At 50.2% G+C, this 24,958-nt stretch overlaps 1 protein-coding gene across 1 annotated transcript in view; it reads left to right on the plus strand.

Annotated features, from left to right (window-relative positions):
* Window positions 1-22,187, plus strand: part of SLC25A43 (solute carrier family 25 member 43) — a 33,270-nt gene extending 11,083 nt beyond the window's left edge. The window contains exons 4-5 of the mRNA XM_042974520.1: window positions 20,370-20,504; window positions 21,326-22,187. Of these exons, the coding sequence (XP_042830454.1) occupies window positions 20,370-20,504; window positions 21,326-21,526 (336 nt within the window). The 3' untranslated portion in view covers window positions 21,527-22,187. The remainder of the gene's footprint in view (window positions 1-20,369; window positions 20,505-21,325) is intronic.
* Window positions 22,188-24,958: the final 2,771 nt, after the last annotated feature.

The raw sequence follows: 24,958 nt of genomic DNA on the forward strand, positions 1-24,958 counted from the left end.
GGGGTTATGTTGGGGGCGCGTCACGTACGAAGGGGCGCCTTGATGTGGGCTGCAAAGAACACTGATCCTGAGTGATGCCGGGTCTCCAGGGCGCTCGTCACCACTCACGAAAATCCTGTGCAACCCCACGCACCCTCCTCCCCGCATTTCTGCTACTAACCTCAGGGCTAGTGGCCCGAGCCAGGTCACCTCCCTGTTCCCATATACTGCTTTTGTAGGTCTTTGTCAAAGCCTCCAGATGAGGCCCACTTTTCTTTCCTCTCTTCCTCAAAGCTGCCTCAATGAGGGAGACTGGAAAGAACCAAAATCAGTTTAGTTTAGTTTATTTATAATAATGCACATGGATTATAGAAAATTTGGGAGGGGCGCCTGGGTGGTACAGTTGGTTAAGCATCCAACTTTGGCTCAGGTCATGATCTCATGGTTTGGGATTCTCTTGCACTCACTCTCTGCCCCTCCTCTCTCTCTCTCTCTCTCTCTCTCTCTCTCTCTCTCTCTCTCAGAATAAATAAATAAACTTAAAAAAAAAGAAAATTTGGGAAATACAGAAAAGTATAAAAAAGAAAACAATAATTACCTATAAACCCAGCACCTATGCACTATGATTAATAGTTTTCCTGCATGTTTGTGTGTGTGTGCATGTATATATGTGTGTGTATGCATAAATGTATATGATACATGTATATGGAAAGTTGGGTTTTTTTACAAACTTGTGTCCCTACCACATATAAAAATTAATATCCTACTTTGTTCACTTATTATATAATGGATATTGCCCCAGGCCATCAGCTATTGAAAACGCCTTTTTAAATTTTCACATAATATTCCATTATATGGGAGCGCCTGGGTGGCTCAGTCGGTTGAGCGTCGGACTTCGGCTCAGGTCATGATCTCATGGTTCATGGGTTCGAGCCCCGCATCGGGCTCTGTGCTGACAGCTCGGAGCCTGGAGCCCGCTTTGGATTCTGTGTTTCCCTCTCTCTGCGCCCCCCCCCCACTTGTGCTCTCGCTCTCTCTCTCTCTCAAAAGTAAATAAAATGTAAAAATATTCCATCATGTGGATGTGCCATAGATTTTTTTTTTTAATGATGATTTATTCTTGCAAAGTTCTTGAGGCTAGAATTTTAATATCAAGTTGATGCCAGGGCCAGGCCCCATTTGAAGGCTTTGGGGTGGATCCTTCCTTGTCTCTTCCAGCCTCTGGTCGCTTATTCCTTGGTCTGTGGCTGCATGATTCAATCTCTCCCTCCATTGTGCCATAAATAACAACTTCTTGGTTTTTAAATATTTAGGCTATTTCTAATTTTTCCGGGTGATAACGTTACAGTGAAAACCTTTGTATTTTTTTCACTTCTGTGATGACACCCTTCAGCTCTATTCCTACAAATCGACTTACAGGTCTCACGATAAAAATAATGGTAAGGCTCTTTTGCTTTTTTAAGTTTGTTAGTTTGTTTATTGTGGGGGGGGGGGAAGACAAGGAAGGAGCATCCTAAGCGGGCTCCACACGGCCAGAGGAGCCTTATGTGGGGCTTGAACTGACGAACTATGAGATCATGACCTGAGCTGAAACCAAGAGTCAGATGTTTAACCAACTGAGCCACCCAGGTGCCCCCCCTTTTAAGTTTGTCTGTTTATTTATTTATTTATTCATTTATTTATTTTATTTTTAAAATTATTTTTATTTTTTTATACTATAAATCGGGGTAAGATGCATTAGAAGTAGGTATTCGGGGGTAAACCTGATTATCTTTTTCCCTGGTATGGAAACCTTCTTGATAACAGATGCACAGAGCTTCAACAAGAAGCTTTAAAATAAACGCAAAGTCATGATGGTTATTGGAAAAAAAAAAAAAAAATCCCAAAGAGGTAATTGCATGGGTTTCATAAAGTATGATCAGCATCCAGTTATGAATAACATCATAAATATCACCCAAAGATATAGGAAGTGAATTCTTAGGGTTGCGGTCAAAGTTTTATTTTACAGGCATTAATAAACATAATAATACCCGGTCCACCCTACTTAAAAAAAAAAATGAACTCCCAAGACAGAACCACAGGCTGCTGTTCCATGGCAACATGCATTGCTTCCTCTGGCCATTAGATGTCGCTGCAGTAAACGGGGCATTTCTGAGCACTCAGGATCTTAGCCTTGCAGGTAGCGATCTCTGTCCAGTTAACAACCTCTTAATCCCTGCTTGAAATCCACCTTCAGTTTGGAGGATAGGGAGCCTAGAAACAACAGGCTAACTCGAAACTCTGTTGTGGTGGGTTTTTTCCCCCGCAAGGCACACGATCCACATTCTCCAAGACAAAGCTTCGGTAGCAGTCCCCCCCCACCCCCCGCGGGAGCCTGCCAGTTTTGCCAGTGGAATTTATAAGGAGGGGACTTTGCCTGGGAGCCAGGCTGCCCTGAACTGAGGACACTTAATGGTAATGTTTGCGTTCCGCTGGCTTTCCTCCTGGAGCTGCCTGTCAGGAAGCGAATCCACATCAGGTGTCTGTTAGATAACCAGCTGGATGGGGAATTTTCTCAACTCCCACACTGACTGGCCACTTTATCTGAATGTCTCGTTCTCCTAATATGCTTTTGTCCAGATACACACACACACACACACACACACACACACACAATCTGCGCATCTAATGCCATATCAGGTTGTAACGCTCTCGAACATTAATGAGAATGATCAGAAGTCTCGTTTAACCAGCTGAACCCTTCCTTCACCATGCTTCCATTCATTTTTATTCCTTTCTCTTTTTCTCGCCCTGGCCCCTGGCTGGCATGCTAGGGAATGGAGAGGTGAATAAATTATGAATGTGCGTGTTTTGATGCAGTGGTTTCTGGTGGGAAGGGGGGGTCAGCCCTGTGCACAAATGGCACTCTTCAGTGCATCATGGCTCAAGCTCTTGCAGGCACAGCCTGTCCTTTTCATCTTCATTCTCCCTCACGTGGCCCAGAACGTGGGCCTGAAATGTGTATTTCAAGGCAGCACTTAGTGTACTGAGAGAATAAGTGGCACAGGGAAGATATTGACAGAGACTAATCCGTCTAATTAATCTGTGGGCCCTTAATAAAGGCCAGGGACGGAGTCCTAAGCAAAAGGCTCTCTGGACAGGTGCCTGTGGAAGAGAGAGGGAGACCGGCTGCCCTGACACTCGAGGGAGCACCTGAGAACATGGGAGCCTTGGAACCTGGCGGGCCCTCTGAGAGGGTCAGGTGGGAGGCACCAGGCACCAGCTTGGTGTCGCCCCCACCCCCCCCACCGCCCCACACCCAGCCCAGAATCTCTGACACCCTCCCCCGCGGCCCATGTTAGGTGTCTCCGTTTCATCAAATATAAAACCGAGTGCCTGCCTGTTGCTCTGTACCCCGGGGGACTTTGACCCCATCAAGGCTCACAAAGCAAGCAGGATTGGGCCAGGTCAGCATTTGAACTGAAAGTACATAAACTGAAGGACAAAGGTGGTATCCGAGTGGCACAGCTGACCGAGCAGAATACACAGGGTCCCTGAGCGAAGAGAGGCCCCGGGCTGTTCAAACAGAGACGCTGAACCCACCCGAGACGCTTAACGCCTCAGGCTGCCTTCACCAAACGGGGCGCGCCGTCACTTGGTCCGTCCCCTCCCGGCACAGCCCTGTCCTCCTGGGTCTCACACCCAACTCCACGTGTTCAGCCCCGACCCACGCTCCTCGCGGCCCGCCGCGCGTGGTTATCACCTGTATACACTGTCGCCTCTAATGTAATCTGTATCAAACCGACCTCTCCTTCCCCTGCAACTTTGTGCCCAGGGCTTTCCATTTCAGTCCCCCCACCCCCCACCCCCCACCCCCAGTCACCCAGACTGGAATTCCAGAAGTTGCTGCTCACGCTCCCTCTTCCCCTCCCCCAGGCAACCTTGAGTCCAGTTGGTTCCCACCCTGGTCTTTTTGTCGCGGTCCCTGCCCTAACCTAGGACCTTGTCAGCTCCTGCCCAGGCTATGGCAGCAAATCCTCTAACTGGTCTCCAGGATTAAATCCAAAAATGGGAGGGCGCCTGGGTGGCTCGGTCGGTTGGGCGGCTGACTTTGGCTCAGGTCATGATCTCGCAGCTCATGAGTTCGAGCCCCGCATCGGGCTCTGTGCGGACGGCCTGGGAGCCTGCTTCAGATTCTGTATCTCCTCCCTCTGCCCCTCCCCTGCTCACGCTCTCTCTCTCTCTCTCTCTCTCAAAAATAAACATTAAAAAAAAATGTTTAATCTAAAAATGATCATAAGCATCGAACACTAACGTAGCAGGCACTGTGCCAAAAGTACTTCAGGCTCATTATCTCATTTCATCCTTAACAACGACCCTACGAGGTGGGTACTGTTCATATGAAGCCCATTTGACAGATGAGAAAACAGAGGCACTGAAAGGTCCCAGGGCACCTGGGTGGTTCAGTTGGTTAAGCGTCTGACTTTGGCTGCGGTCATGATCTCACGGTTCAGTTCGTGAGTTCAAGCTCCGCACTGGGCTCTCTGCTGTCCGCACAGAGCCTGCTTCAGATCCTCTGTCCCCTTCTCTCTCTGCCCCTCCCCTGCGTGTTCTCTCTCTCTCTCTCTCAAAATAAATAAACTTTAAAAAAAAAAGAAAGAAAGAAAGGTCCTGCAGCCTGCCCAAGTAACTGAGCTGTGATTGAAGACCAGGTAGTGGCTCAGTCGTGAAGCACCTGACTTTAGATCAGGTCATGATCTCACGGTTCACTCCCTGCTTTGGGAAAAAAAACAAAAAAAACAAAAAAAAAAAAAAAAAAACAAGCCCTACTTCCCTCTCCCTCTCTCTCCCTCCCTCCCTCCCTCTCTCTCTCTCTCTCTCTGCCCCTGGCTCACTTGCGCACCCCCCCCCCCCCCCCGCCTCAAAAAAAGACCAGGTAGAGGTAGCTTGTCTCCAGGGTCAGTACTCATTTCAGTCCCTCCAGCCCAGCCCAGCCCCTGGCTCCTGCCAGCCCCATTTCCTTAAGATCTGCCTGTGTTCTGTCCCTCTTTATTGCCCGTAGAGAACACAAGCTGAAGTTGAGCCCCTTGGCCTGGCCTGCTGCCTTTACCCACTTTGCCACCGCATTGCACAGAGGTCCTATATTCAGAGTTGCAAAATCAAATGCCAGCAGCAACTTGGAAGTAACATGGAGGAAAAAAAAAAAAAAAAAAAACCGACGCAGGGAAACCCAGATAACAGACACTCACCCACTAAAGACGGCTTTCAAAGGCTTTCTGAGCCATCACAGTCTTTTTGGCTTGCGAAGCATTTTGGAGAGCTAACTGGTTCTGTGCTCACAAAACGTGATTAGCATCTCAATACGGGTCGCGGGAGGGAATAAAGGAAGCCAGTGGAGGCCAAGGCGAGTTCCCCTTCTCCAAGGGTTGGATGCCATTTTGAAACGTGGGCCCAGTTTTTCAGGGGAGGCTACACTCCAGATTTTTATGTCAAAATCTCCCAGTGTTCCAATGTTGGCAAATAAAAACTGTTGAATCTTGCGTGGGCTAAATAAGCCCTGCCTTTTTATAACCTCTGCTCTATTCAAGCCTCCAGTTCCATCAGAATGATCTTAGTCCCCGCCCCCCGGACCCCTAGAGAATAAATAAATGTATTTCACATTCCTGTCACCTCTGCCTGGACCATCTACCTGCCTCTTGAAGGCTCAACTGAGGTGTTTCACCTCACAATGAGGGTGTTCCAGACCACCACGAGGAGGGGATTGTGGGGCAGGAGAGGCAGAGTTCACTAACAATGTGCTCTACCAACAATTGCAGATTGGAAAGCACTGGAACCCAAGGTTGCTTGGGTGGCTCAGTCGGTTAAGCGTCCGACCTCGGCTCAGGTCATGATCTCACGGTTCGTGAGTTCAAGCCCCACGTCGGGTTCTGTGCTGACGGCTCAGAGCCTGGGGCCTGCTTCAGATTCTGTCTCTCTCTCTCTCTCTCTCTCTCTCTGTCCCACCCCTGCTCACGCTCTTTCTCTCGCCCTCTCTCAAGAATAAACATTAAAAAAAAAACAATTGCAGATACTATGTTTTCATTTTCACCCCTACCCCACCCCTGAGGGCATACTTATTTGTTTCAAGAGCTTAGTGGGTAACACCACTCCCCCCCCCGTTTTTTTAAGGTTTATTTTTGAGCGAGAGTGCGATCAAGCAGGGGAGGGTCAGAGAGAGGGAGAGGGAGACAGAGAATTCCAAACAGGCTCTGTGCTGACAGCAGAGAGCCTGATACCAGGCTCAAACCCACGAGCCATGAGGTCATGACCTGAGCCCAAGTCGGACGCTCAACCCACTGAACCACCCAGGCGTCCCCCGCCAAGTAATCCCTTTTAAATGACGCCGTTAGTCTGTATGTGCCCTCTGAGCCAGCCAGTTGAATTTCCTTAGCGTTTCTCTACATGCCCCACCCTCTCCCATGTCTGTGTCTCCACCTCCCCCCTATCAGGGCCACCTCCTCAAGCCTTCTGTTACCTCACAGCGGGAGTCTCCCCCTTTGGAATGCCCCATAGCTCAACTCTCCTATGGCTCTCTCCTGGTTCGAAGTCACCTGCTTCCTTGTGTTATAACCTTCCGTGTCACGAGCCCCTCCATCCCCTCGAGACTGCAAGCTCTTTGCCTTCGGGAAGTAGGGCTCACACATTTGTGTGTCCCCACCGCATGTGGCCTCATGTGGCAGGCACTCGATACTTGCTGAAAAATGAATGAAGTTCAGGGCCGGCTTATGAGATCTCACTGCCCGTGAGCACAGAATTGAGCCTTAGCTGCCATGGGGTGAGCTCCAAGTCCTGTGCCCGTCCCTCCCCAGCTGTTCCCATCTGAAGACAGGTGAATATGCTGAAAGGCCAGCGTCGGAGAATTTGTATTTGTTAGTTTGTTGATTTCAGTAACTGTGGCCCAAGGTGAACGAACGGGAGGGTCTCAATCTGCGCTCTCTTGTGACGGGGGAGGCTTTTGTCAGGGGCAAGGGTGGGGACAAAAGTAGGTCAGGAGGAGGGAATGAAAGGAGAGTCTTGCCTGGGATTAATAAATTATAATCTGATAAGAACTACCATTTATTGGTCATGCAGCAGGGACGAGGCAGTTTATTATCCCACTCCATCCTCCTTATCGACCCTGTGAAATAAGTTTTCTAGCTGAAGAAAGGAGGCGCAGAGAGGGTAAGTTACTTGCCCAACAGTCACACAGCCAGCAAGTGGTGGGGCTGGGATTGAACGCAGGCCTCTCCTTCCTCCGGCCCATGCTCTATCTTCCAGGACGGAGTACGGGGCGCTTGTGCCTAGACACCAGGTAATCTGTCCGTTTCTTTCCGTTCCCTTGCCCTGGAGGCAGGAGTAGAGGATGAGGGCGGAGACCTGACCTTGACAACTGGGAGCTCACGGTCTCAGTACCAGAGCAGTTGAAACCAACAAACACAAAAACAATAACGTACACGCTCAGGAACGGACAGACAAGAGCGTGGTTTGGGCCAGGGAATGGTTAACTCAAGTTAAAAGGGCGGGGAGGGGAGTCTTTAGAAAAACCGGGCTGCCCAAAGGCTCTCTTTTAGTCCCTGGCAGCCTGACAATGGAAGGCTTGAAGCCAGCAGATCGGAATCAGGAACACAGATGGTTCAGTAGCCAGGACCTCTGGTGGGCCACAAACTGACCAGGCAGGCACAGGCGAGCAGGGTTTTCAGGTCTTCTGTCCAGTTCAACACTCCTTGCCTGACACAGCGTCTCTTCCCAGCAGGAACAGAGCTGGACCAGAGCTCGGTAGAGCCACCTCACCTATCCAGTGGTGCAAACACTGCTGAGTTCTAAAGCTCTCCGGGTAGTGGGAGAGGACGGGAACGTTGCCTTTACTCTGTTGCCATTTTCCGCTCCTGGCTGTCTGCCGGCTTACTCTGGGGTCTGGCCCCTTTGGGGACTAACTTCTGCCTAAGTCAGTAGCATTACCTTGGCAGTCTGCCAAAAAAAAAAAAACACACTTTTCGGATCCAGGTGGATGTCCGGACATCCCTTAGGCAAGATGGCTTTGGTTGAGCATCAGTTGTGCCGGTGTAGGGGAAGGAGAACTCTCCCCTGGGTTTTCCCAAAAGGTGTAGAGTGCCCTAAATACTTTAGGGATGGCAGTTGTTGGTCATGGAAACAAGGCTGGCCCTAGAGGCAGGCGAGGAGGCAGTAGGGAGGGGCCTGCCTAATTCCACTCCTGTAAAATCACTCTGCCCTTTTCCTCTGACCTGAGCTGGCTTACTCTGGGAATCAAAATGGCCGCCCTGTGCTAAGCAGGCTTCTCTGAGCTCCAGCTCAACAGTAACAGCAGCTCTGATAGGCGCTGACCGCCCCCCCCCTCCACAAAAGGGGTGAAGAAGGAGGTAGGGGAGAGAGAGAAAGAGAGGTCCCAGAGAAGGCCTGCTCTCAGCCAGGAAAGACCCTGCTGTCAGGAGGAGACCAAGACCACAGCTTGCTGACCTCTCTGCTCCCCCCACGGAGCTGTTGCTTGATTGGTTTTGACAGCTACGTTCCTCTTAAAGCCGTAATGGGCAGACTCACTCAGTGGTCAAGAGTATGGGCTTTGGGGGGCACCTGGGTGGCTCAGTCAGTTAAGCACCTGACGTCGGCTCAGGGCGTGACCTCGTGGTCTGAGAGTTCGAGCCCCGCATTGGGCTGTCTGCTGTCAGCACAGAGCTCGCTTGGGGTCCTCCGTCTCCCCCTCTCTCCGCCCCTCCCCTGCTCACGCGCGCGCGCTCTCTCTCTCTCTCAAATATTAAAATTAAAAAAAAAAATTCAGAGCATGGGGTCTGGATGCCGGCCCTGCCCCTTACCCCTCTGTGAACTTGCGTAAGGCGTGCGGCCTCTCTGAGCCTCGTCTTCCTCGTCCGTAAAACATGGGGATAAGCATAGTGCCTGACTCGTACACCCGCAGAGAACACAGAATTGGGTTAATGCAGATACAGAGCCGGGCACGCGACAGATCGTCAATAAAACTGAGGTGCTATTTGTTATTGTTCTTGAAGCATCTCTTCAGAATCTATGCGTGGCGTTGGAGGCCCGATTCGAACTATAAAAGCCTGTCCAGGTGTGTTTCCGTGTGCTCTGTGATTGTCATACACACACAAAAGGGCCAGCTAGCCTCACAAAACCTCAAAGGAAAGGACCCTCGATCTCGAGAGAGAATGGGGAGCGGGGACGGTAGGAGGGTTAATGATTCATCGGGTTGGGTGCGCTTGACGGGCATTTACCTAGAGGCCACCGTGCGCCAGCACGGCACAAATCTGTATACTCCCAGCCCTCCGAAAACCGCTTTCTTGATCTTTCCCCTCAGCCCCATCCGGGTGACGCTAAATTTGGCTCTTCGGGGCCACTGCTGCTCCGGGCGCTGCTCCCAAGGCCTCAGCCGGCTCCACGCCCCTACATCTCAGTCCCCGCGAGTCGGGCCCAGCCGCACCTCTGGTTTCCCCACCCCCACCTCCCGACCCCGCACCCAGGAACTCACGGTTTCTCTTCTCTCTTGCCAAGCGCAATACTAACCTGCGGTCCCTTTGCCGGCTTCCCCGCCATTCCCGTTACCTCGGGCTTTCTGGACTGCTAGCGGCCCCCCTGGTCTGCTGAGAGGCGAGGCGTGCGGGTAGGGGTGGAGGGTAGCTTGTCGGCGGCCGTGATGAGGCCAGCTGCCCACACCCACTGTGCGGACCTCCCCACGGCAGAGCCGGGCGCTTCCCCAGCCGTATGTGGACGGCCCTTGGGGGTCAAGGTCTGCCAAGAGCAACCTGGGCCACGTGGTTCACAGGACCATGAAGGTCCTTTTACGCCCATACGGTGGGCTTCTTTTGTCGCTTGGTTACTGGAGACGGGCCGGAAGACAAAAGCTTCCTACCACGACTGCCTTCCGCGTCTATACGTCCTCAGACGGTGTAGGGACGGGACAGCTTGGTCTTCAGTTGTGTCTTAACGTGTCCACGGAAGATAAAAGTTGTTTCCAGTAACAGGCGAAAGGTTCTGAGCTCCCGTTTGCTCCAAGTACAAGACCCTGCTTCTTTTTTCCTTTTCTTTCTTTTGTCCCTCCTTTTATGTACTCTTTTTTTATAGTTTTTTAAAAGTTGATTTATTTTTGAGAGAGAGAGAGAGAGAGAGAGAGGGCCCTCGCACACGTGGGGGAGGGGCAGAGAGAGAGAGAGAGAGAGAGAGAGAGAGAGAGGGAATCCCAGGCAGGCTCCACACTGTTAGCACAGAGCCCCACGTGGGGCTCAGACTCACAAACCGTGACATCATGACCTGAACCGAAATCAAGAGTTGGACGCTTTAACCGACTGAGCCACCCAGGCGCCCCTCTTTTTTACAATTTTTTTTTAATTTTATTTGAAAGAGAGAGTGTGTGTGCGTGACCAGGGGCGAGAGGCAGAGGGAGAGTGAGAATCTTTTTTTTTTTTTAAGTTTTTTTTTTTTTTTAACATTTATTTTTGAGAGACAGAGACAGGCCGTGAGCCGGGGAGGGGCAGAGCGAGAGGGAGACACAGAATCCGAAGCGGGCTCCAGGCTCCGAGCTGTCAGCACAGAGCCCCACGCGGGGCTCGAACTCACGAACTGCGAGATCATGACCTGAGCCGAAGTCGGCCGCTCAACCGACTGAGCCACCCAGGCGCCCCAAGAGAGAGAGTGAGAATCTTAAGCAGACCCCACGCTCAGTGCAGAGTCCGACACGGGGCTCGATGCCACGACCCGGGGATCACGATCTGAGCTGAAATCAAGAGTCGGGACGCTCAACTGACTAAGCCACCCAGGCACCTCATTTAAAAATTCTTTTTTTAAATCAAGAATTTATTTTTTTAGAGCAGTCTTAGGTTCAGAGCCAAGTTGAAGGAAAGGTACAGAGATTTCCCACACGTCTCCCGCCCCCACACGTGCCCGTCTCTCCCATTCTCACCACCCCCACCCGAATGATACACCTGTTACAATTGATGGAACTCCGCCCGGGCACATCATAATCACCCAAAGTTTGGACTTTACCTTAGGGTTCACTCTTGCTGTTGTACATCCTATGGGTTTGGACAAATGTATCATGATGTATCATTATAGTATCCAGAGTATTTGCACTACCCTAAAAATCCTCTGGGCTCTGCCTATTCATTGCCACCCCCCCCCCAAACTCCTGCAAGCACTGATCTTTTTACAGTCTCCAGAGGGTCATATATTGGAGGGGGAGGTGAGGGAGGTGGGTTGACACCTGGGAAGGTGCCGGAGAGGACGCATTTTAGCTGGGTCCTGAAGGGTCACCAGGAGTTTACCTGGCAGTAAAGGGGGGGAGGGGGAGGTCTCTACAGGCGAAAGCAGCAGCCTGAACAGTGGCAGAGATGGGTGTGTGTGTGTGTGTGTGTGTGTGTGTTTAAGTAAGCTCGAAGCCCAACGTGGGGCTTCAATTCCTCACCCTGAAATCAAGATCCCATATGCTCACTGACTGAGCCAGCCAGGCACCTCTACAATACAAGGTTGTGGGGTTTTTTAATGTTTATTTATTTATTTTTGATCCAGAGAGAGAGAGAGAGAGAGAGAGAAAGAGAATCCCAAGCAGGCTCCATGCTCAGCACTGAGCCCGACTCGGGACTTGATCCCATGACCATGAGCTGAGTCTAAATCAAGAGTCAGATGCTTAACCAACTGAGCCACCCAGGCGCCCCCAAAGTTTTTTAAAAAGACAGGTAGGGGTGCCTGGCTGGCTCAGTCAGGAGAGCATACGACTCTTTTTTTTTTTTTTAATGTTTATTTATTTTTGACAGAGAGAGAGAGACAGAGCATGAACGGGGGAGGGTCAGAGAGAGAGGGAGACACAGAATTCGGAACAGGCTCCAGGCTCCGAGCTGTCAGTACAGAGCCCGACGCGGGGATTGAACTCACGGACCACGAGATTATGACCTGAGCCGAAGGCGGACGCTCAACCGACAGAGCCACCCAGGCGCCCCCACGGCATATGACTCTTGATCTCAGGGTTGTGAGTTCAAGTCCCACATTGGGTGTAGAGATTACTTAAATAAATAAAGAATTTTTTTTAAATCCTCAAAAAAAAAAAAGAGAGGTAAAGTTTAAGAAAAGAAGAGAGAGAGAAGAAGGAGCTGGGAAACAGTTCCAATTAGGGAATTTACAATTTTTTTAATTAAGTTCATTTATTTATTTTGAGAGAGAGAGAGAGAGAGAGCACAAGTGGGGGAGGGACAGACAGAATTCCAAGCAGGCTCCGTGCTGTCAGCCCAGAGCCCACTGCGGGGCTCAGTCTCACAAACCTGTGAGATCTTGACCTGAGCCGAAATCAGGAGTCAGATGCTCAACCGACTAAGCCACCCAGGCACCCCCGGGGAAAGGAGCCTTTTAGTATCTAGCAAGAGTCCTTTTTTTTTTTTTTTTAACGTTTATTTTTGAGAGAGAAAGAGAGCACAAACAGGGGAGGGATGGAGAGACAGGGAGACAGGGGACCCGAAGCAGGCTCTTCCCTGACAGCACAGAGCCCAGTGTGGGGCCTGAACTCACGAACTCTGAGATCGTGACCTGAGCTGAAGTCGGACGCTCCACCGACGGAGCCACCCAGGTGCCCCAGCGACATTGGATGTAGAGATTACTTAAAATCTCTGGGGCGCCTGGGTGGCTCAGTCGGCTAAGCATCAGACTTCAGCTCGTGTCACAATCTCATGATCTGTGGGTTCAAGCCCCTCATGGGGCTCTTTTCTGGCAGTGTGGAACCTGCCTGGGACCGACTCTCTCTCTCTCTCTCTCTCTCTCTCTCTCTCAAAATAAATAAATAAACTTTAAAAAACAATAAAATCTTTTTTAAAAAGTTGATCAAGCTGGATTAATGAGGAAAGAGACAACGATGTCTCATATAAAATGAAGAACTGTGGAACCTTATTCATTTGCACGGCATTAAAATTATACTAACATCCCAGGACTCGGTAAGGAAAATAATAATATAAACAGCATAGGGCGCCCGGGGGGTGCAGTCCATTCAGTGCCTGGCTCTCGATCTCGGCTCAGGTCGTGATCCCACAAGTCTTGTGGATTCGAGCCCCGTGTTGGGTTCCGCGTTGACAGCGCAAAGACTGCTTGGGATTCTCCCTCTCTCTCTCTCTCTCTCTGCCCCTCCCCTGCTCACCCTCTCTCACACTCTCTCTGTCTCCCCCCAAATAAACTTAAAAAAAATAAATAAATAAATCCCGTTTTTGAAATGAGGAAATTGAAGTTCAGAGAAATTAAGGAACTTGCTTGCGATCACACAGCTAGTGACTGGCAGAGAGAAGGGTTGGAATCCAGGTCTGTGTGACGGTAAAACCCATGCACGTGACCTTTGCGCCCCACTTGGACTTCCCCAAACGGCTCAGCTGTCTGCGACTGTAGGGCCCGGAAAGTTTCTCTACTAGGCTGTCCTTCGTTAACCTACTTTCAGTCATATATAATAAAACAGAATATCCTGCTAAAATTTCGTAATTTAGGTGTCACTAATTTAAACGAACCCCCCCCACTCCCCCCCCCCGCCCGCCACACACACATAACACGTTGGAATTAGTGACGTTTTTCTGTATTGTGTATTATATGCCCTTGTGGTGGGGGTTCACGAGAGAGGCTAAAGTCTAATGATATAGAGGACTGCTGCCATCGCCAGGGGGGTTGCGACAAGGAGCGGGGTGGGGTGTCCTGCAAGGACACAAGTGAGGTACATGTTGCGTGCAGCACACGTTGTCATTTTATGTCTTGGAACTTAATGCTTTATTTATTTTTGAGAGAGAGCGCGAGCAGGGCAGGGGCAGAGAGACAGCTTCGAGCCTGATGCGGGGCTCAAACCCACAAGCCACGAGATCATGACCTGAGCCGAAGTCGGACGCTTAGCTGACTGAGCCGCCCAGGTGCCCCCATGTCTTGGAACTTAGAGGCCAAGGTCAGGGAGTCCCTGGGAGGCAGGTCCTGGAGGGCAGGCCGCAGTGACCCAGGAGGCAGAGCACCTGGCTTTCGTCCCGGTCACTCTTCCGTTCAAGATCTTGAGTTTTCATCTGTCAAATGAAGTCCTTGGAGAGGAATATCATTTTTTTTAAGTTTATTTATTTATTTGGGGAGGGCAGAGAGAGGGGGGAGAGAGAATCCCAAGCGTTGACAGCGCAGAGCCCGATGCGGGGCTTGATCTCACGAACCACGAGATCATGACCTGAGCCAAGATCAGGAGTCAGACGTTAACCAATCGAGCCACCCAGGCACCCCGGAATATCATTTTCTGAAGATTTTATTTTTAAGTCATCTCTACACCCAAGGTGGGGCTCCAACTCACAACCCCAAGATCAAGAGTCACACGTTCCACTGAATGAGCCAGCCGGGCGCCTCCGTTGGACTAGAATATCTTAAAGTCCCTTTCAGATCTGAGTCTGTGGTTTGGGGATTCGGGGTTATCGGGGCCCAGAGTAATGAAGATCTGGGAACCAGAAGGAGAGCAAGACAGGGCCAGGCTTTGTGGTCAGAGACAACAGAAATCTACAGTCCCCGAGGCCTGACCTTCTTGGTAGTTTGTTTCAGTGATTAAACTTGAGTTTGAGCGCTGCTTCTCTGGCTGTAATTTGCTCGTACATTCTACGGAGATTTATGGAGGATGGCGGAAAGAGGAGAGTAAGACGTGGTCTCAGCCATCAGGAATTACGGTCTCCGGGGGAAAGAACACGAAACAACGAACGAACAGAAAACAGAATAAAATGTCTTATGGACTAGCCGTGTGACCTTGATCAAATCACTGAACCTGTCCCCAGGCCTCAGTTTCCTCACCTGGAACAGGTGCATACGCGGTCAACAAATGCCTGTGGATTAGTAGTAGGACTACGACCATTATTATGCGCGACGGGTGTGCTTAGCAAAATAGAACTATCTACACAGTGTTGCAAAGGGAGAAACGAAACCGCATGAAAGTTGATCCTGGTTTTCTCAAAGGATTCCGTATCATATTGGACAGTTTTTGAGCCACTGTCTTTGTAACTCGTGCCTAACGTTACGCCAAAACGCTTTAAAAACTCCAGACCACTCCCGTCCTGAGCATTTCAGGCATTTGTTCAGCAAACCGTTCACAGGGCCCCGGCCACGTGATACAGAACTGAACAAGGCCAGTCCCTACGAGTGCACAGCCCCCTCCGAAAAACGGACATGCGAAAGAGTTGTTTGTATTCACTGTCTCCAGTCTTTCTCTTCCCATCTCTCTTGAATGATGCCCACCAGACTTTGGCCCTTACCACCCAACAGAAACTTCTTTTCTTAAGGCAAGCAGTGGCCTCCGTGTCTCTAAATCCAGCGGTCGGTACTCGGGCCTCATCTTCTCGGCTCCCTCTGATTCGCTCACTGCCTGCACTTGGCTTCTGAGACACCACCCTGGCCTGCTGTCCCTTCTCAACACCGACAGCTCCTTCTCGGTCTTCTTTGCGTGACTTCTAAATGCGGGGGTATCCCCGGACTCGGGCCCTAAGTGATCTCATCCGGTCTCCGGGCTTTAAATACCATCCAGGTGTTGAGGACTCCCAAATTCTATCTCCAGCCCTGACCCTCTCTCCTGAGCTCCAGACTTGTGTGGCCAGCCCTCGGTTTCGGCTCAGGTCATGATCTCACAGTTCGTGGGATCGGGTCCCACGTCGGGCTCTGCATTGACGGCGTGGAGCCTGCTTGGGATTCTCTCCCCCTCTCTCTAGCCCTTTCCCGCCCCCCCCCCAAAATAAACATTTTTATGTCACTCTCCTATTGAGAACCCCCCAGCGACTCCCATTCTCACTCAGTAAAAGCCAAAATACTTACAATGGCCTACCAGCCATTGTTACTGCCTTGTTCATTCCATTCTCACCACATTGGCCTCCTTTTTGTCTCTCTAACGCCCTAGGCATGCTCCTGCCCCAGGGCCTTTGCAGAGAGCTGCACAATTCAAGTCCTTCAGATCTTTCCTCAAAGGTCTTGGTGAGTCTCCCTTGACCACCCAAATAAGACTTCCACACCCTCTAGGCACTCCCTGTATCTTTTCCCTGCCCCTATTTTCTTCAGAGCACCCCGTGCCTTTGAATATTTGGTATAATCATTTACCTCCTTTGTCTAGTCCTCTGCCCCAACTAGAATTTCAGCTCCGTGGGAACAGGGACTTTCATCTGTTTGTTCACTGCTGTATCCTCAGCGCCTGGCACCTAGTGGGTATGAAAGAAGCATCTGAATAAATGAAAAGTCTTCAGAGGGGATAACGAGAGCTAATGGAAGCACAGAAAGATTGCTAAGGAGTGCGGGGGGTGAATGATGCTTTTAATGCCAGGAAAATTGTTATTTAAGGGCCTTGTACGTCATTCTAAGGAGCTTGGATTTCCCAGGAATCCCAGGTTCCTGACTTGGGGCAGCAGGTTGAATGGTGGTGACATTCACTGAGTTAAGAAATACAGAAGAGGCCGGGCGCCTGGGTGGTTCAGTCAGTTAAGCATCTGACTTGGGCTCAGGTAATGGTCTTGCAGTTCATGAGTTTGAGCCCCACATCAGGCTGCCTGCTGTCAGCACAGAGCCTGCTTTGGATCCTCTGTCTCCCTCTCTCACTCTCTGCCCCTCCCCCACTAGCATGCTTGTTTTCTCTCTCTCTCTCTCTCTCTCTCTCTCTCTCTCTCTCTCAAAAATAAATTTAAAAAAACAAAAAAGAAATACAAGAGTAGCCGAGTGGTTCGGGCAGTCGAGTGTCGGACTCTTGAGTTTGGCTCAGGTCATGAACTCACAGTTCATGAGATCGAGCCCCACATCGGGCTTTGTGGTGAGAGTGCAGACCCTGCTTGGGATTCTGTCTCTCCCTCTTTCTCTGCCCCTCCCCAACTTATGCATGCGTTTTCTCTCTCTCTGTCTCTCAAAATTAATTAATTAATTCATTAATTAAAAAGAAAGACAGAAGAAAGAATAAATTTCATGGGGCACCTGGGTGGCTCAGTCAGTTAAGCATCCAACTCTTGATTTTGGCTCAGGTCATGATCTCACGGTTGGTGAAAATCAAGCCCCACGTTGGGCTCTGCCCTGACCGTGTGAGGAACCTGCTTAGAATGTTCTCTCTCCTTCTCTCTCTGCCCCTCCCCTGTGCTCAACCACTCTCTCTCTCTCTCTCTCTCTCTGTCAAAATAAATAAATAAACTTAAAAAAAGAAAGAATAAATTTCATGTGGTCAAGGTGAAAGTCAAGAATGGGTTCTAGGAGTGTGAAGTTTTGAAAACCTGTGTGCTATCCAGGTGGAGATGTCCAGTAGGCAGCTGAGTGCTTGGTTTGGGAGCTCAGGGTGGGAGGTCAGGGCCAAAGAGAAAGATTTGAAAGTCATCTAGCTCTAGATGGTGTTTAAAGCCATGGCTATGGTAGAATTTCCTAGAGAAGTCGTATAAATTGAGGAGGGCAAAACGTTACTGGTTATTAATGCCAAATACTGCTCCAAAATCCAATAAGAAAATACCAAGGGTGCCCGGGGGGCTCAGTCAGTTAAGTGTTTGACTCTTGGTTTCAGCTCAGGTCATGATCTCATGGTTCTTGAGCTCCACGCTTCGAGGAACCTGCTTAGGATTCTCTCTCTGCCCTTCCCCAGCTCGCCCTCCCTCCCTCTCTCTCTCTCTCTCTCTCTCTCTCAAAATAAACTTAAAAAGATATTTTTAAAAATCCTACTGAATTTGGCAGTGAGGAGGCCCTAAGTGAATATATTCATTTATTCAAATATTTCTTGAACATTTGCTCTGTGTCAAGGATACAGAAGATACCATAGTGAACCAAACAGGCAAAAATCCCCTTTGCCCCAGAACTAAAATTCTAGTTGAGAGGAACAGACAAATAAGAAAAGAAATAAGGGGCGCCTGGGTGGCTTGGTCGGTTAAGTGTCCGACTCTAGAGTTTGGCTCAGGTCATATCACGCTTCATGATATCACGTGAGGTCATGGGTTCAAACCCCGCATCAGGGTTCACACTGATGGTGCAAAGTCTGCTTGGGAATCTCTCTCCCTGTGTTTGCCCTCCTCTGCGTGCTCTCTCTCTCTCTCTCTCTCATACAAAATAAATAAACTTGCAAAAAAAGTACAAATGAAAAGGGAAAGGGACGTCCATTAACAGACGAGCGGGTAAACCCTGTGGTGGGGCCACACAACGGAACACGACTCAGCGATAAAAAGAACAAATTACCGAGGAACAACCAGAACAGGGATGAATCGCAGAAGCATCAGGGCCAGTGGAAGAAGCCCGTCCCGAAAGGTTACCGGCTGTACGCTTCCATGTATGTGACGTGCTCAAAAGGCAAAACTAGAAGGCCAGAGAAAAGATCGGCGGCCGCCCAGGACTGGGAATCGGGGAGGCCCTGACGGGAAAGGGGCGGCGTAAGAGCATCGCGGGGGCAGAGGGGCACTTCTGTGTCCTGACGGTGCTGATGGTCACACGAAGCTCTACGGAGGAAGGAGTTGTTGTCTTTTTTCCTTAAGAGAACGTTTTTTTCTTTTTTTAATGTTTATTTATTTTTGAGAGAGAGAGAGAGAGGCAGCATGAGCGGGGGAGGGGCAGAGACAGGTTGAGAGGGAGAGAGAGAGAGAGAGAGAGCACCCAAAGCAGGCTCCGTGCTGACAGCACAAAGCCCAGCACAGGGCTCAAACCCGTGAACCGTGAGATCATGACCTGAGCGAAAGCGAGAGTCAGACGCTTAACCCACTGAGCCACCCAGGCGCCCTGAAGCGAACTTTCTATGTAATAGTAAATAGCAACGCTGGCCCATATTTATTGACCCTCCCCATGTGCAGGACACTGCTGAGTGCCTTCCACGCACCCCTCGTTTAATTCTCACGAAAGTCCCATGAAGTGGGTACTATGAATAAGGAAACCAAGGCTCAGGAGGGCTAGGTAAGTGCCCAGGGTCACATGGCCAGCAGGTGAGGCGGCCAGGATAGAACCCGACTTGTCTGACTCCAGAGATTCTGCTCTTCTGACTGTGAGACTCTATTGCCTCGCCCGCGTGGAAGATCGTTTCTGTTGCGTGTTTATTTATTTGCTTATTTATTTTTAAGTAATCCCTACAGCCAAGTTGGGGCTCGAACTCATGACCCTGAGACCAAGAGGCACGTGCTCTTGTGACCGAGCCAGCGGGGCGCCCCTCCCGCCTGGCAGATCTGGATTGCACTCCTCGAGAATGCCATGCTAGCCTCAACTAGACATTTCAGAAACAAACCAAAGTAGGCGCGACGCTCAGTGTGACCCTGACACCATTTCTGAACGCCAGCTGTAAGGGGCCGTCCCCCTCACGGTGGCCCAGAGCTGTCAGGTGCGTATGCAGATGGTATACTGAGAAGTCCTTTCATCTGGCCCCTGAAACTGTTTTACTAAAGGACAAACATGTGACTTTCAGGGAGGGAGCATTTTGGTGATCGGCCCGGACAGTCCTCGGAGTAGCGATGAAGTCCGTGAACGTGGCCAAAAGTGGTGTAAAAGTAAGGATCGCCGAAGTCGAGGTCCAGAAACTGGGTGCGGGAGGGGTTTGTCTTACGGATGCCGAAGTTCCCTGAGATGGTGTTGAACCTGGAAGAGGGGGAGCCCCCAGGGGGCACGGTCTTCAGTGAACATGGCAGACCTTCAGGAGGTCAAGAGACGGGAGCAGCAGCAAGGAGTGTGGTTCAATGACACGAGCCCCTGCCGAGAACTTGTGGCCGTAGAGCCAAGGAGTCAGGGTCCGGGGACGGCGAGACGGATCTGCTCCTCAGCCGGGGACATCTGTGACGTGGAGAAATGAGCGGCCCACACCTGAGAGCTTCACAAGGGAGGCCTCGGTTAAGACAGGGAGACGGAGGGGCGCCTGGGTGGCTCAGTCAGTTGAGCGTCCAACTTCGGCTCAGGTCACGACCTCACGGCTCGTGGGTTCGAGCCCCGCATCGGGCTCTGTGCTGGCTGCTTCGGATTCTGGCCCCTCTCTCTGTCTGTCCCTCCCTGGCTCTCTCTCTCTCTCTCAAAAATAAACATCCTGGCTCTCTCTCTCTCAAAAATAAACATAAAGAAAAAAAAAAAAAAGACAGGGAGCCAGAGGAGGGAGGCATTTAAAGGTTAAGGGCCTGGGAGAATGTTAATCACGTCCAGAGGGCATAGGTAGGGAAGCCACGTTAAGTATGAAGTTTCCTTTGTCCTGAATGGTTGCTTCCTTCCGAGCAAAACAAGCCGCAAAAATGTGAACGGGGCGTCGTGACTTTACTGCGTGTTGATGTTCATCCTGAGCCCATCGAACAAGAGGCCTGTGACAGCCGTTCTTGGCCAGCCTCTTGACCAGGAGCATAGCAACCGGGGCCCGGACTGGAGACGCTGGCTTCTCTGGCTAGAACATTTATTTCCCGGTGACTGCGTCACCTCATCCCATCTTCTCGATTTCCCGCCAGGCTCAGAGCCCGTGCCTTCCGCACCGTGGAGGAGTGGATGTCCATTTCTCAGGAGCGGTGGACTGCTTCCGGCAGATAGTCAAGGCCCGAGGGGTCCTGGCGCTCTGGAACGGACTGACACCCAACTTGCTAAAGGTGAGAAGGGCGGTCAGTCTCTTCTTCCCCACCTCTTCCAATTCTAGCCCGTTCCCTTGCCGCTCCCCGACAGGATGTATGGAGACACCCTGTCTTGTGCCGACGGTTGCACGAGACCCAGGCGTGGAGGCTGGCAGTCAGCCCCGAGAGAGGGGACCCTGTGCGGCGTTGGGGCATCTGACACCCCACCCCCGAGCAGCTGAGCACTGAGTGTAGAGGCTCCTCCCATGGGGGCTCATGGCCTCCTAAGGGGAACCTAACCCCCCCCCCAGCCTAACATCGTTTGCAAAAAAGTGTACGATGTGCCTGTGTGCATCTCTCTGGGGAGAGGATCCCAAGCTTTCATCGTATTCCCAAAGTAGCTCATGACCCTCCCCACCACCACCACCACCGAAGAAGGCAAAGAACTCCGGACTGATCTTGCGTGAGCTGACGCTTAAATGATTCCAACCAAGACCAGCATACGTCGCCAGCTTTCATTCTGTCATCTTCCCTGATTCCGAGAATCACGTCAGGTTGACTGCAGACGTACTGACTGTTTTCTGCTTAAAATTTGAACATGCTTGGGGCGCCTGGGTGGCTCAGTCGATTAAGCGGCCGACTTCGGCTCAGGTTATGATCTCGCGGTCCGTGAGTTCGAGCCCCGCGTCAGGCTCTGTGCTGACAGCTCAGAGCCTGGAGCCTGTTTCAGATTCTGTGTCTCCCTCTCTCTGACCCTCCCCCGTTCATGCTCTGTCTCTCTCTGTCTCAAAAATAAATAAACGTTAAAAAAAAAAATTAAAAAAAATTTTTGAACATGCTTTCCATTTCTTTTTACACAGATAGTTCCGTATTTTGGAGTTATGTTTGGCACCTTTGAGTTCTGCAAGAGAATCTGTCTCTACCAAAACGGTTACACTGTGTCTCCTCTGAGCTATCAGCTGACCCCAGGGGTGGATCAGAGTTTGAAGCCCCAGGAATTACGGGAATTTAAAAAGTTCTTCAAAACCAGACAGCTGAAGTCTAAGAAACCAACTCTTTAAAACCGAATGGAGCAAGAAGGACACTGACTGAAGGCGGGTTACAGTCACAGAAAAGAGGTAGCCTCGGAATTGCGTGTGCGTGGAGCGACAAGCGGGTCCTCCTGTCTGCTGCTCTCGGAAATGAGAAGGTTGAGCCGCGTATCGCCTCCGAGATCCGATCTGATGTCCTGGTGAACACCTGTGCCAGGGGAAGTTTCCCAACGTGACCGTTTTGTGGCAGCATTCCACCCGATTTCATAACAAAACATGGCTGTAGCGAAATGTGCAACGTACACGTGCAACTTACACGACACCAAAGAAATGGCACCGCCGTGACCTCAAAGCAAAGTGTAGTTGGAGTGGCCGAGCGGATACATACCACACCGTGAGCTTAGCCGCAGGGTCACAGCTTGCACTAAGCCACACTGGCCTAGCTTTGCTCCATTTGACCCGAGACTTCCCAACATAGCTGCTCTGAAACTCCCAATCCTTGCTGACTCCGGAGTGCACACGCTATAGCGTAAATTACACCTTCTCAGAAACTAAATCAAAACGTTTAACATTTAAAAATTATCACTGCCGTAGTAGAAGCATCCTTCTTTATTTAAATTGGAAGTATCTCGGGGCGCCCGGGTGGCTCAATCGCTTGAGCATCCGACTTCGGCCCAGGTCATGATCTTGCAGTTCACGAGTTCAAGCCCCACGTCGGGCTCTGGGCTGACAGCTCAGAGCCCGGAGCCTGCTTCGGACTCTGTGTCTCCCTCGCTCTCTGCCCCTCCCCTGCTCGCGCTCTGTCTCTCTCTGTCTCTCTCAAAAATAAACAAACATAAAAAAAAATTTTTTAGGGGCACCTGGGTGGCTCCATTGGTTAAGCGTCCGACTTCGGCTCAGGTCATGATCTCACGGTTTGTGAGTTTGAGCCCCGCGTGGGGCTCTGTGCTGACGGCTCAGAGCCCGGCGCCTGCTTCGGATTCTGTGTCTCCTCTTCTCTCTGCCCCTCCCATGCTCATGCTTATGCTCCGTCTCTCAATAATAAATAAATGTTAAAAAAAAAAAAAACACTAAAAAAATTTTTTTTTTAATTTAAACTATCTCAAGCTGAGGAATTTCAGGAATCTTGTTTCAAGAAGGCAGTTTTTACTGTGACCGCTTAATTATACCCCAAAAGAGCTTCTTCCAGTTGAAGTCATGTGCAGGTGAAGGGGCCTGAATTCTCCACCTTTTTAACTTGCTTTAACTTGCAAGCTTACCCTGGAAATAAATTAGTCACGTTATTCTCACAAGATGTCCCCGTTGCCTAAAAAGGATCAAATAGAACATTTGACACACATATCAAAAATACATATATAACTGAACAAAACCGCTTCAGGCTAATCATCTCTACTAGATTTTTTAAAAATCACATTTCAGATTATTCCACCTTAAGGACTCCATGTCAAGTTTCTATAGCTGTACTTTCCAATAGTGCCTATGTATGCATTAAAAAACAGTAAAATTGTTAATTTACACATGCATAAACACACACACACACACACACGGGCTTTTGGTATGTTGAAAGTATTTGGGGGGCGCCTGGATGGCTCCATTGGTTAAGCGTCCGACGTCGGCCCAGGTCATGATCTCGAGGTCCGTGAGTTCAAGCCCCGCGTCGGGCCCTGTGCCGACAGCTCGGAGCCCGGAGCCTGTTTCGGATTCTGTGTCTCCCTCTCTCTCTGACCCTCCCCCATTCATGCTCTGTCTCTCTCTGTCTCAAAAATAAATAAACATTAAAAAAAAATTTTTTTTTTAAGTATTTTGCCCTATTAAATTTATTTCCCAAAGAAAAATGTGTGGTCATTTGTTACTAATGTGAGTTGTAGCTGTAGCCCGGTCTGTTTGTTACAGTTTGGAGGGTGGCAAATTCTTTCCCCACAGGGAGGCATCATATTTATTACTCTTCGTTTTCCTGGAGGTGAACAATTTTGTTTTCAGTTGTAAAATCTACAAAAAGAAATTATTTTTTTTACTCGATCTAAAATCCTAACCTCAGGGTACTTACATCATGTTAATATCCTCTGTGTATTTTTCCACAGGGTTGACTTTTTCAATAAAGTTACATGGGGAAAAGGAATGCCTCATTGTTCTAATTTCGGGACCACTCTTAAAACTCTAGTTTGGGGGCGGGGTGCCTGGCTGGCTCAGTCAGAAGAGCATGTGACTCTTGATCTCGAGATCATGAGTACGAGCCCCCTGCTGGACGCAGAGACTACTAAAAATACATTTTTGTAAATCCCCCTAGTTTTGTCCTAAAAGAAACTTCCAGCTTATTTTCATTTTCTCAGGGGTGTGAAGGGAGCGTTCTGCTTTTCTGCTTTATGGCTGGCAGGGTGCACCAAACTGGGTTGGTTAAACGTCCGACTTCAGCTCAGGTCACGATCTCGTGGTTGGTGAGTTCGAGCCCCGCGTCGGGCTCTGTGCCGACAGCTCGGAGCCCGGAGCCTGCTTCGGATTCTGTGTCTCCCTCTCTCTGCCCCTCCCCCGCTCATGCTCTGTCCCTGTCTCTCTCCCTCTCAAAAATAAATAAAAGATTTTGAAAAATTAATGTGGTAGCAGCCGTGTATAAGACTGCCAGGGGGCTCCCTGTATAGCCACCGAATCAATGATTAAAGGAATCATCATAGATGAGAGGAGCCAGTAATGCATCTTGAAGGAAGGGAGAGGACATTGGGGGGTGAAGAACAGGTTGGAGGTAGGTCAAGGATAGGTTACCGGCGGAAGGGGAGGCCCATGTGGTATCGCAAAGAATGGAAGGAAGCAAACAGTGGGGTAGAGTAGGAAGACTGACTTCCACACGTCGATGCAACGGCCGTCGGACCCCCTGGCCACAGCGGTAACGCAAGGTGGACAAGGTCCTTGCCCTCTGGGGCTTTCTAGTAAGGGTCACAGGCAATAAAAAAGTAACCTGCAAGTCAGGTCATTACAGATTGTAATGTTATGAAGGGGATAAACAGGGAGCTTCATCAGAGACTTATGAGGGGGCCAGGGAAATAATGTTGCATCACAGACTCAGGGAAGGCTGCTCTGAGAGCTGACATTTGAGATGAGGCCTGAAGGAAGAGCATTCTGGCAGAGGGAACAGAAGGTGCTAAAGTGAAAAGAGATCGGCGAACTGCGGAGAGGTGAGCGTGGCCTGAGTGGGCTGTGTGAGCGGGATATGTGGCCGTTGGGGCCATAATGAGAAGTTAGATTTTATACTTTTTTTTTTTTTTACGTTTTATTTATGTTGAAAGAGAGAGAGAGAGTACATGAGCAGGGGAGGGGCAGAGAGAGGGAGAGAGAGGATCCCAAGCGGGCTCCGATGCGGGGCTCCAGCCCACAAAGCAAACTGCGAGATCATGACCGGAGCCAAAATCAGGAGGAGGACGCTCAACCAACTGAGCCACGCGGGTGCCCCTCAGTTGGATTTTATTCTAA

Source organism: Panthera tigris, chromosome X (assembly GCF_018350195.1).
Source record: "Panthera tigris isolate Pti1 chromosome X, P.tigris_Pti1_mat1.1, whole genome shotgun sequence".
In the NCBI taxonomy this organism is placed as follows: Eukaryota; Metazoa; Chordata; class Mammalia; order Carnivora; family Felidae; genus Panthera; species Panthera tigris.